Source organism: Cololabis saira, chromosome 22 (assembly GCF_033807715.1).
Source record: "Cololabis saira isolate AMF1-May2022 chromosome 22, fColSai1.1, whole genome shotgun sequence".
Lineage (NCBI taxonomy): Eukaryota > Metazoa > Chordata > Actinopteri > Beloniformes > Belonidae > Cololabis > Cololabis saira.
This window is the reverse complement of record NC_084608.1, coordinates 22040072-22053148: the sequence shown is the minus strand read 5'-3', so window position 1 is coordinate 22053148 and position 13077 is coordinate 22040072. Positions and strand designations below refer to the sequence as shown.

At 42.1% G+C, this 13077-nt stretch overlaps 1 protein-coding gene across 3 annotated transcripts in view; it reads right to left on the bottom strand.

Moving 5' to 3' along the window:
* The window catches only part of pou6f2 (POU class 6 homeobox 2), a 70122-nt gene that overhangs the window by 36660 nt on the left and 20385 nt on the right, over positions 1–13077 (bottom strand). For all 3 annotated transcript variants that reach the window (XM_061713378.1, XM_061713380.1, XM_061713379.1), the window contains exon 3: positions 10288–10507. In XM_061713378.1, coding sequence (XP_061569362.1) covers positions 10288–10507 — 220 coding nt within the window. The remainder of the gene's footprint in view (positions 1–10287; positions 10508–13077) is intronic.

The window sequence follows — 13077 nt, the reverse complement described above, 5'->3', positions numbered from 1 at the left end:
CATTACTGCTCTGACTCACGTTCTAGCGTGCAGTCCATAAAGCGGTGTCTCAATTGCCTTTTCAGTGAGTCACGCCGATAATTACTCTACTGGAGGTAAGGAGATTTAAACTCTATGAGATCTGGTAATTGTTAAGGTGGTCAAAAGAAGGTCATTTTTTACTCAGCGGATTAGACTGGAGCATCTCCACACCGGTGGAGGGGATAGCATCAGTGTGGGTGCACGTGTTTCCCTTCTGCACCGTTTACTTTTATCGCTGTGGGTCACTGTGTCACATTGATATTGAAACCAATTCTTTATGCATTCATGTTGTTCACTACAGACATTAACGCTAGATGGAATAATAACCAACAATAACTACTCATTTGCATATAAAAGAATGCAAAAATAGACATAAAAATGTTTCCTTTGGGAAATGTTATCCTACTTTTGCTCATTTCTTTTTGCTTCTGCAGCTGTAACAGGGAAATGTCTCCCAAGTGGAATGAATACAAAGTCTTGTCTTATTGCATCATATCATGTCGTATTATATCATCTTCACAAATAACACAAAGATATGAAAGGGATTATAGTCATTTTGCAATTGGGAGTGTCACCAGTGGTTGCATTTGCTTGATAGAAAACAAAAATGATGAATTAGTCATTTTCAATCTAACACTAATTGGCAGTTTATCAACTAAATGGTTCATTACCAGTCCTCACCCAACTGGAAGCAGCAATGCAGGAATTGAAACACTATTAGAAGTCAAAGTTCTTAAAAGAGACTATAACACTCAGCATGCACTGAAACAGGAAACAGGATTTGTGGGTAAAAAGTAGAGAAAAAACAAACATGTTCTTTCTCGCCGGCTTTCTGTTTACAACCTAGAAAATATATTTGTTCCTTTTAGCAGAGAGTCTGTACAGTCACTAATCACGTTAAAGAAATGGAGAATAGATTATTGCCTTAGCAATGGCTGGAATAAACAAGGGGGGAAATGAAATGTTAAAGGAGTTGGTGAAACAGCTGAATAAAAAATTACTCACAGCTGCAGCCGGCAATATCAGTCCTTCTGCAGGAGGAACTCTTAGTGACAACAAAATTCATATATATATATATATATATATATATATATATATATATATATATATATATATATATATATATATATATATATATATATATTTTATTTTTTATTTTTTTATATATATATATATATATATATATATATATATATATATTTATATTGGCAGCTACGATTTGAACTGAGCGGCAGCCGCAGCATTTTAGAGGGTAAACCACATCTCTTGTAGGGATTCAAACATAATTCTTTCACTTTGTGATACAAGGCAATATCAAGCAGCGTTGCAGGATTCTCACTCTGGGGGAAGCATTTCAAAGAATCAAATCCTCTCCACGGAGTTGTTACACATACAAGAAAATTCCTGTGAACTCAATAATATTGCCTTTTTGGTGATGCTTACACTGTGTTATTGATTTCCAAAGAGTCGTTCGGGAACGTACGCCGGCTCAAGACAAGTTCCAGGGGGTCCCAAGCAAACTGAGATCTGGTTTATTTTCCATATAGAGTGAACGAGTAAGAATGTTTTGTTTTTGTTGTTTTTCTTACTAACCTTGGAGTGTCAAAATAGACCATTTAATTGTTCAGATTTTATAGTAACATAGCTGAAAACTGTTTTTAAATTGAATGAACCAACCTGAACATATTCGGAGAATCACATTTTCATGGAAACATTTTTAGTTTCACTCTCATTTGAAAACATCCCCTCGCAGACGGTATGTAATTCTGCGAATCCCAGCGAGGGGTCTCTCGCTTTTGTCCTTCAGAGTCCAGAAGGTATTGGGCTCCCCCCCTTCTCCCGTTCTCTAAAGAAAGAGCCTGTTTGCCTGGCAGGACAGACTGGGTTATTACAGCCTGTTCATGGTCCCATCATGTGTCGTCAGACCAAAGCGGAGGCCGCGAGTAAAAGCCTCATGCAAAATTTATGTTCATGCGGCTGTTTCAGTGGGTGGAAAAATCAATATTGCGGGCCCGATGCACGGAGATGACTGAGTGCTCTCTGACTGACAGTAAAAGCTGAGAGAGATTGAGGGGCTACATTTACCGCGCTCAGAAATGGAGTGGAGTCGAGTTCCCCTAATAGACTAGTTCACCTTAAATTTGAATTTCATTGTGGATTATTTTGGGTGGAACTTGGATATTGAGGAGCTGAAGAATTACTCCATTTGATCAAATTGGAGCAAACAAGCACTAAGCAGGTTTGTTTTCAAATTGCCTCCAACATATCTGGCACCGCGGCTTCTGAGCAGCCGCACTATTGTATATTATTATGTGGTTACTGAGCCTTCAATTCTTTCCAATCTCACAAAGATACAAAATGATTGCGGGATAATCAAAAGACAATGTGGTGTATGAGTGGGACATCACAAGGCTTTTGTTCTGCACTGCTTCGCTTACATATGCTTTTGATAACATGCCACATACCCACAGTGCATTTGGGGAGGAATGCGGGAAGAGAGCGAAAGAAAGTGAGAAGAAGAAATTCAGTGGGATGAAATAACCCCAAACAATGGGATTTGCTTTCCATTCTTCTGCCTCCATCTTCTGTCTTTAATTATTCCCTTTGGTTGTCTGAGGGAGCGTGTAAGCACTTTCACACAGCACAACATGCCCAGCAGCACAACACTGTCTGCTTTAGTGATGTGGAGACTTCTGAGTGACACTGAGCCTCTTGTGATTATTAATGCTGTTTAATACAACACAGAGCAGCCACTATGACTGAGGGAAAAAACAGATTTCAAAATGCATGCATTCAAATGTGCATGCGATGTGAGTGGAATTATGTACTACATGTGCAGTGCACTTGAGACCCCCCCACCCCAACACCCCCCTGCTTCATAAACAATGTGCACACCATGAAATGAAGGCTAATGTTTTGTAGATGCAACAAAGAAAAACGTGCATGTAGACACGAGTTGTGCGGTGTTTTGTACACAGTGTTTAATGGACCCTCGGCTGATCCTGGTGGGATCCTTTGTGCCGGTTTAGTGGTTTCTTCCTGAATCACATATGAGGTATTTGAGAGCCCAGAACGATGTATGATGAATGAAGTAGCACGCTACTTATACGGGTGTCGTGCTCGCCGACTAGCAACAGGTTCAGGAAAGGGCAGCGGCAGTAAATGAAATCCCACACCGGGACAATATATCATCAAAAGAAATGTATGCAACTGAAACTTACAAGCTTTTCTTCAGACGTGGACAACGGTGGCTGACAGGGTTGGGGGAGGGGTAAGGTGGGGAGGATGGTAAGAAAAAAAAAAAGGGGGCAAAAGTGAGAGAATGGGGGGATTTTTTTTTCATTTTATGAGTGAGGAGCGAGCGAGTGAGGGGAGGGCAGATTTTGTTGAATCAGTCCCATTTTCATACCAGCTGGCCTGTGTCTTTTAACCAATTCAGTGCAGCTGAAAAATGAAAGCACCGGGGCTAATTTCACAGTGAGAGCTCTCCGAACAAAATCCCCCACGGCCAGTTCAAAAAGGTGCTAAGTCTACTTTGTCATTGTGAATTACGCTGGTATAATTCAGGAAACAGCCTTGTTTATGAGAGAAGAGACGGTAAAATAATGTTCAGAGAAAGGCAAGAAAAGTGTTTCGCTCCTCTTCTTGGTAAGTGTTTCCTCTGATCTGTAAGTAACAGATACCTCCCTCTAAACATGCTGTCCTGTGCTGATGCCACAGCATCCATCTGCATTGTGTCTGCAGTTAGTCCAGAAATAGCACCCAGGGGATGTACATACTCCTCAGGCCTCCTGCGGGACCTTTTAACTTTCACTGATACTGATAAAAGCCCCCCCTGCAAAATCTGGTCCCCAGAAAGCTATGCCATTAATTAAGGTAATTAGGCTCTGGTCAGCAATTAGTAACCACAGACAGCTTTTAGCGGCGGCTAAGAAGTCCCGACTGGTGAGGGGTTCGGTTTCCACACCATCTGCTGACAAATGCCACCACGGACTCTTGGGTTTCACGCACAAGGGGAACCGGAGAGCCGTGTTTAAGAATGACCTCTGCGTGATCCTGGACGCCTCCGGGACTCCCGGAGTTTTCTCCGCCGCCGCTTCTGCGCGATCACAGCATTTGTTCACTCTCATTTTCTTTGGTTCTTTTTCTCTTTCCGAACATGGAAAAGCAAGCTCCAGGAAAATCCATACATGCTGTACACGGCCCGAGAAGGAGCAGGAAGTGTTCAGTGCGACACGTATCGAACAGAATTAAAACATCTGGGCTGTGCAAGAAGTATTGATCAGAGTATAACGCTACATTGATTCGCTTGTTATATTAAGTCCATAGACCCGTATTGATAATGTATATGTTTACCTTATAATTCTTTACACAGTTGTTTTGGAAAAATGGTGTTTACAGAAAAGATCTTGTGTGGATTAAAGTCATTGTTCAGACTTTTTTTTAGAAAAAAACATCGCTCTGATACAGACATGCGCAGGAAATCATTAACAAAAGCAAAGGACTACTGAATACATGTGAAAGACATTCACAAACAAATGTTATAGTAATATCAAAACACAGCAGCCGGTGTGTTTCATCCTGTGGGAACTGTGAGATATAAGGCGCTCTTAGCAGAACAGGCTGATAAAAACAGCCCGAATACACACGTTCAACCTCAGACGACAGATCATGCAATAACTTACATTACTGGGGAATAGGAAATAAAGGATGCAGCTGTGCTCCTTTACACAATACCACATTTGAAGCAATCACTGATAACACCAATTTCATTCCAGTTCAGTCCCATAAAATTACCATTAACATTACAACTCATGCAGAACACAGATAAATGTAAAATGTCAGCCAGTTCTGCCAGGCAGGAATTCCAGTTCCACGAGATTACCATCGCTGTCTGCTCTCTCCCACTGCACCTTGTCTAATATTTCATTTACAACATTTTATAAGTTCATTTTCCCCTCACCGACCATGTAAATCACAAATCAATTTTCATTTAAAATGCTTGACTACAGATTGTTTCTGAAAGCTTCGGGATTGCGCCTCGGCAATACGGCAGACCTTTAGCAAATCTTTTGGAAACAGTGCGACCGGAAAAAGGGGGGAGGCAAAAAAATGAAAAAAATAAAAGGAGAAAAAAAGTTAAATGTAATTTCGGCAAAACAACTCTGGGGTCAGCCGGTCAAGGCATTTACTGGAAGCTCTTTACAAGTCCTGAAATATCACGGAAACAACACACTGATTGCTGTTGACGTGTTGTAATTTATATGGCATTCAACACTCTGCATCTGCTGGACCTCAGTAATTGACTGGTCCACTCAGCGACGGCTATGGAAGGATGAACTCTGGTGATTATGCAAGTTTGTTGGAAATAATTTAGTGAATATATGCAATATAAGGCTGAATAGTACAAGTAAAGAGTATTAGTGGAGGTTTCAGGGTATGCTGATATGACTAAATGAATCCAAAAGTTTCATCAGATGGACAGTTCTCCGCTGTAGCTGAGCAGCTAAACAGTTGGATTAAAATGGAATAACTCTGCACATTATTTTTTCACATAACTGGAAGCTATTTGCAAACTCCGTCACGCTCTAATTCAGCCCCCTAACTCAGAAAACTAACTTCTCCTCGAAGTCACTCGCTTTATTGTCACCTAGAGTGAAAATCTTTTAAAATAAATGCACTGCAGTCCCTAGATGCACGCTGCAGACGAGCAGTGTGTAAAACGCAGAGGATGCCTTGTAGATCACGCGTTTATGGCGGCAGGTTTGCAAAATGCCTCCCTTAGTGTTTCAAGGGAGGGCAGATGTCAGGGCTTTGCCGTGGAGGAGCGGACAGAGGAGCATCTTATTAACAATATTATTGTCCTCCTCCACGCTCCCATAAAGCATCATCCAACCCCCCGCCGCCGCCCCTACTCAGTTTTTCTTTTCTTTCTTTCTATTTTTGGTCTGTGGCAGCATGCTGTCCTGTGGCATTGCTGAACCAGAGTGACACCGCCACCATCCACAGAAACAACAACATGAGCTAAGAGCCACAGGGTTGAGACAAGCAGCCCCGCTGCTGCTTAGCAGGCGAAACACACCAAAAGGTCTGGAGATACATACGTTTAAGAGACATACTGTACATTCAAACGCAGCGTGGATCATTTTGTGCTCGATTATAATGAACGTGCAACCTGAGTTTAAAAGAAATGAAGAGCATGTCTGCAACAAGTGAAACAGTAAGAGGTAGAAATCTACTTACATCTCAGTTTCATAACAGACAAGAGCACAAATCAGTCTCATGGGGGTGTAAGTGTGCATGTTTATGTGCGCATGTACAGTAAACCTCCACTGGAGTGTAAATTCGGATGTTTGATCCCGGCCCTCTCAATGCTCTTTTGTGGGTTTTTGATTGGTGATTCTTTTCTTTTTTCTCCCCTCCTTTACTTCTTTCCGTCATCTAACTGTCACGACGGCACTAAACCCCCCCACACGTTTCCAAGCTGCTTACTGAAGACAAACAATAAACCACTGGCAGATATCAGTGGCAGAGATGAGAACTCGGGTGCCATATCTGCTGGGACTGCCTTGCGAACCTGCCTCTGCCTGTGCTTCATCTCCAGCAGCACCTCTCACTCTCAATTATTTGGCTGCTGTCACAACAAATCAATCAAATTACCGCTCCAGGACTGTGTGCAGCTGCTCCTATTGCACCGCTAGTTGCATTAGCTTTGAAATGTATGAGGTCTACATTTTATCACTGTTATTTATTTAATGCGGCTCTCTCCCCTGCGAATCATCTTACAACCACGGCAAAGTTAAATCATTAAAGAAATACGTGGAATGCATACGGCTTGAGAACCCCTTCGAATTAAACAGAGATAAGGGAGACGGGACGGGTTTGGCCTATATTGTCTTACGATGACAGATGTTAAGGTGAGGAAGTGTGGACTGATGAAGCAGTGTCATCTCACTGTGCCCGCAAGAGACACTTCATCTTTTTCTTGTCCTCGAACAAGAGTAAAAGAAAAAAAAGAAAAGCACACAATGATCAGGTAGTGTGGCTATAACAAGCCGAAGAAGGATGTCTGAAATTCTCCAGGTCAGGTAATGTAAGGTGTAAAGGGACACAGAGGCGTTCCCGTGGCAGACAAAGGTTAAGTCAGTGCCCTGCCTGGCAGCTCACCTCTTAAAGGAGCAGCAGTCAGGTGAGGCAGAAGAGATCCAGTCTGACATGTCTAACTATTGTGGAAACATCTGGCTCTTCCCCTGGGAAACCGCCCTTTGGTGGTGTAATGAGCAGAGTGATTTCCCTAATTTGTATCATACCAAAACCCCGAAAACCAGCGAACGACACCAAATCAGCGTTTTTTTTCCTCATTTTGTTTTTTTTTATCAAAAACGACAGACGCGTCTTTGATTGACACCGACATGGGGTCTCATTACCGCAGGTGAGTGGGATGCCGACCTTTATGAGGAAGCCTGAGTGCAGTTTTGTGTTTTCCGTGGAACAACGCTCTCACCTCACCATTAGAAGTCGGCTCTCTGATGTGATGCGCTGCGTGGCTTTCTGCTTGCAGCAAATAAGATGGGATATGCTTATTAATATGAAAGCACTCCAGTAAACTAGGTTCTTGCATTACCTTTGCGCAAGTCGTAGAGGAGAGGAGTAGATAGATGACTTTGTTCTGCTTCCTCCCATTGAGCATTACATGCACAAACCTTTTGAAGCAGCTCGTTTTACAAGTATGGTAATCGTGCTTTTGCTTGTTATAAAAATCATGTGAAATTAAAACCTATTCAGAATGCAGAAGGAAGTTTGCATCGCAACAGAGAACAAACATCTGCAGATGCTTTGTCTGTGTGTGTCGTACATGCATAAATCCGAAAATCAAGTGGGATTTTTTTATTCTCATCAGCTGTCATATTTACAGACCTCTAGCATGACCCAACCTAGTTTTGCCTCTTTGAAGTCAGCTAGAATTGTGTGCACTCTGTCACAAAAGATAACTTTCCCCCTTGTTTAGTTTCATTGGGAATTTGTTTTTACTGCATGTTTGCAGGCATAAATCATTCTGACAAATAACCAGTTACACTGGCGCCCGTGTTTACCAAGTCTCCCACAAGATGCTGCTTGGTTTTTATTTAAGCAACTGTTCCAACTTTATAGCACAACCCCATTACAGTGATAGTTATTCATCACAGTCTGAGAGGGCTGCTCTCCTGAAGGCTCCGAGAAGACTAGTCGGTTCCCTTCTGTCAACATTCATTACTGACAAAACCACTTTTGATTAGCGTGATCAAAACGTATGATCAAAATGCTCTTTTCGGTGTTCGTTTCATCTCATTACGCCGTCACGTGGACATGCATGAAAAAAAAAATGCTCTGAAAACCTTTAATTGTATTGAACATAGTATGAAACATTACATGTGGGTGAAGAGACTGACAGTGAAACCCTGTAGCGTATGCAGGCTCTCGTGTAAAGTGCATAATTCCTCCGCTGTTCATTCTGGGAGACAAACAGCTTAATTAGCTGGTCATTAGATGCCTCATTACATTTAAACACGGCCATTGGCTGGGTTCCTCGCAGCCTCATTACTATGCCTAACTGTTGTTTTGTGTCATATCTGACACTAATTAGCCAACAGGATAAGTGCTATAAAGCAAGCTTGCTCCAGAGGTTGTGAAATGAGCTGACTGCTCCCCGGTGACCGCGCGCCACTGTATTATATGTGTGATTAATCAGTCCTGGAGCCCCGGGGTGACTCGGGGGAGGGAGGGAGAGAGGGAGGGAGGGAGGGAGGGAGTGAGGGGGAGGGGGGTGTTGTAGATTTGATGGGGGACACCGGGGCAGAGGCCAGAGCTGCAGTTGTCTGACAGAGGTGCTGTGCCAGCAGGCCTCATTCAGCGGAGCCGTGATGAACTCGGACAGGGGAGAGTGGAGGAGCGCCTGACGCCCAGAGGGGCCTGGACACAGTCAAGACATTTAGCTTCACTCGTGACTTGTGTCACTTTCTCTCCACGGAGGTCCTTTCAATGCATCCCCTTCAGAAAAAAAGGACGTGCGAACAGGCAGTCTGTCAGTACACTCACTTAAAAAAAGATCTGCCACTGAGGCATTTCTCCACAACTATTTCCTTATTTATTTATTTATTTGACTTCCTCCGTCTCTCTCGGATGGAGGATTTCACGAGCAACACTGGACTCACTTTGCTGGTTTGTTTGGACAAAATGGATGACTGAGAGGTGTTCGCTGTGTGCTTCTGACACCCTGACAATGCGTTTGCCAATCAGTTCGTCAGATCACCCAAGTCTCTGGGTTGTCCCTCACACAACCAGGAGGAAGATCCGTTGACGTGTGAGTGAGACAAGCCTGCTGGGCCCATTATCATCTGCTACTGACGGATACATTGAAGGCCTCGCTGGATAGATGCGAGTTTATTAAAAGGTCTGCCCACAGCGATGGCTGCTGTTATTTATGCATGTTTGTGTCCATTAGGCTTCTACCTCCACATTTCCTCACTCAGGGCATCTATCCATCCATTTCCCCACATGACGGGAGCCTCCCCTGCACTTTGTGCTGCACTGGCATTATTGTAATCGGCATCCTAAAAAACACACTGCTTTACATGTAGCCTGGCATCTTTTTACATTAGTGCATCTCTCATTTAAGATTTATGACTGACAGTTTCTCCCATCCATCCCTCAATCTAATGGTATAAAAGAGACAATGTTTTAAACATTAAAATGAAAACCATTTACAAGTATGATCAAAAGAGAACACTTGGGCATTAAAGTTTAAAAGGAAAGGATAAGTACAGCCATGTGGATGGACAGATGAGGTGGAAAAGAGATAAAAAAGTAGAGTACAGTGCACTCTTATGCTCAGGAAAGAGCCATAAAGTGCTTTTGCGCTGCGCTGCAAAACGCTGACCTGTAATTAATACGGTTGTTCCTCTGGGCAATTTCAGGAAAGCTGCTTTTTGGGATACAACCCCCTGAAGGATTCTTACCTGGTCAAAACAGCTGTAAAGCCTTCTATTACGAAAAAAATAGAGAAAAAAGTGGTTTCGTGTTAGAAAATGAACGTAAAACTCATGTTGGCAACATAATTTTTTGTGTATTACATCGTTTTTATGTCTCATGCTCCATAAATAATCATGTACAACACAGACAGACCCTGAGAGAAAGATGTTTTTGTGTGTTTTTGATGCACCTGTCAGTTTCCTGAAGGAACGGAGATATTTTTTTTACCACACCAAGGTACGTTAGCCTGTCTCTCACCTTGCAGGTTCTGGAGGGGGAGCGTCATGATGCCCCCTGCAGCGGCAGCAGCCACCAGGCTCTGGATGTTGGCGGTGGGCAGGGAGAGGACCAGGCCCTGCTGGCCGCCCAGGTGTCCGCCCGCGTTGAAGGGGATGAGGATCGGCTGGTTTATGCCCGACGCGCCTCCGGACATCACGCCACCAACGGCGTTCGCCAGTTGCTGGGCTACCAGGAGAGACTGGAGAGGGCACGCATGAACACAAACACACAGAGACAAAGCATCATCGGTTAAACGCAAGAAACAGCAGTGTTTCATGTTTCATGGCACGTTAGGTCCTCCAGAATTTTTTCTAATCTCTTTTTTATGATCATGTACTGAAGAGTATTAGGGCCACTTAAAAAAAATAAAAAGAATTCTAACTGACTTTTTTCTCAGAATTCTGAGAAAAAAGTCAGAATTCTGACTTTTTTCTCAGAATTCTGACTTTTTTCTCAGAATTCTGACTTTTTTCTCAGAATTCTGAGATTAAAGTCAGAATTCTGACTTTTTTCTCAGAATTCTGACTTTTTTCTCAGAATTCTGACTTTTTTCTCAGAATTCTTTTTATTTTTTTTAAGTGGCCCTAATACTCTTCCGTAATCATGTGATAAAATGTATAAGATGACTTTTTTGTTACAAGAGATTCATCATCTTGGGTCATAAAACACCTCAAACATACTGCTTACTGTGTTTTTTTTCATTGTAAATTAACACCTTAAAAGTATCGTTCATTTCTTTAATGTATTTATCATAAAACGTTAAAGTTGTAAACTGTAGTTTAGATACAACTCCAGCTAAATCTTGAGTTACTCTAATTTCCAACATACGTCATATTTGGTGTGGTCCAAGCCAAATGAACACTATACAGGTAAGTAAGATTATAAGTTACAAAAGAGACGAGAAGCAAAGCAGTCTGGAAAATAATGTAAATATACAATATATGATTAAATAAACTAAAAGTCCAAAGTTCAAGCAAGACCATGACATCTGATCCATTGGCGAAAGAGATAAAAGGCCTATCCATATATAACTATCCATATATATATACAACAATAACTTAAATGTGTAATTCTGCAGTTAATGTTTCAATGCCGCTTAAAATTCTTCATTTCTGAATTTTTCAAAATGATAAATGATTTGTTTGTCCTTGATGGAAGATGTTAATTGCATTCTTAGATTTCCTGCAGATATTTCAGCACTGGATAGAGATTTCTTTACATGAATGTAATCTGTGAAACAGGCAATTATTTTGTTTCATGTGGCTAAGAAATGTGGGGAGAAACCTTTGCAGAACACAGTGGTTGTAATAAAATGTTCACAGCCACTGCCTGATGATTATTTAGCTCCTTAAAATTCAACAACATTGGAATAGCAAGTGGCTGACGCGACTGGAAGTCTTGGCGCTGGTATCAGTAATATGAATATTCGCTGGCTGCACCTGAAGAGCAGAAATGCTGGTTTTTGCTTCCAGAGGAGAAAAGAACATCGAAGACATTGATGCATATGTACATTATTTTACATGCAGAGATGTTTAATTAGGATGAGATCAGCAGATGTTACTTGGCTTCATCACTTATCAGTGTTCTGATGGATGCAGCTGCTTTCTGCTAAACGCTTTGCTGTGTCACAGATTTACAGTTTATAAAAGAAAGAACTCAAACTCCATCTTTGTGAAAAAGAAATTCAGTGATTCAGGATTCAACCCTGTGAACAAATTGCTAGTACCAAAGAATAATGTGCTTGAAATACACAGCACTTTTCAGAAAAAGAAAAGAAAAAGTAGGAGTACTTTGCTCTTTTGATGAGGGATATAACACAGCACTCTCGCCTCTCCTTGGATTTATTCATTCATATTAGCTAAAGTGGAGTTGGAGCAGTCATACCCATAGAGGAACAGATATGTTATCAGAGTTATCTGTACGAGATGAAAAGTCTCTTGAATCGAATCCTCTGGGGCAGTGGGTTTACACCTCCAGATTTTTTATCAAGTATTTTTCAGCAAGATGTGGGGAGGTGTGTGCCACTGCTGAACTCTAAACGCCTACATGGGGACTGACATCTTTAATTTAAGTCAGTCTAATGAGACGTTTTATAAAATATGTTAGCGCCTGAGCATGTCGGTACGTTAAGGGAATACTGAATAAATGTCTCCAAATCCGAGAAAATATGAACATAAACATGAAATTGAATTGTTTGCACATAAACGCGTAACGTCAGCTTATATCGCGTCAACGGTAAGCAAGATGCGTTGGACGTTGCTGTGTAAGCTTGGCTGCGCGGCGTGGAGTCCTCCGCTGTGACTGAAGTTCACAAGCTTTTAACTCCAATTGTCAGCTATCTGCTTGGTTTTGCATGGTGTTGTGTCTGCAGCCTGCACAGGGTGCAGAACAGGCCGACTGGTGCGGAGCGCCCAGCCCGTTCTCAAGCGTGGTGCTGCTAGGTGACAGGCGTGTCACTGTGATAAACCTGCATGCTGCAGAGCGCCTGCACCCACCCTGACATACATGCGATCACAGAGAGATTTCTCCGGCCAAAATATCTGCACGCACACACGGATGAGTGGATGCTTGTGTTTCTAAGCTGCTCGGTTAAAAAGAAATACACAAAAAAGGCTCGGCGAGGTGAAAGTTACTGACAGGATTGTTCACATGTACTCTAAAACATGCATGTGCTTTGATAAATAACAACAGTGCATAGCAAATGACGGCCTGACGCATATGAAAGCATTCAAAATGACATTTGCCATTAAGTTAAAGAAAAAAATAAGA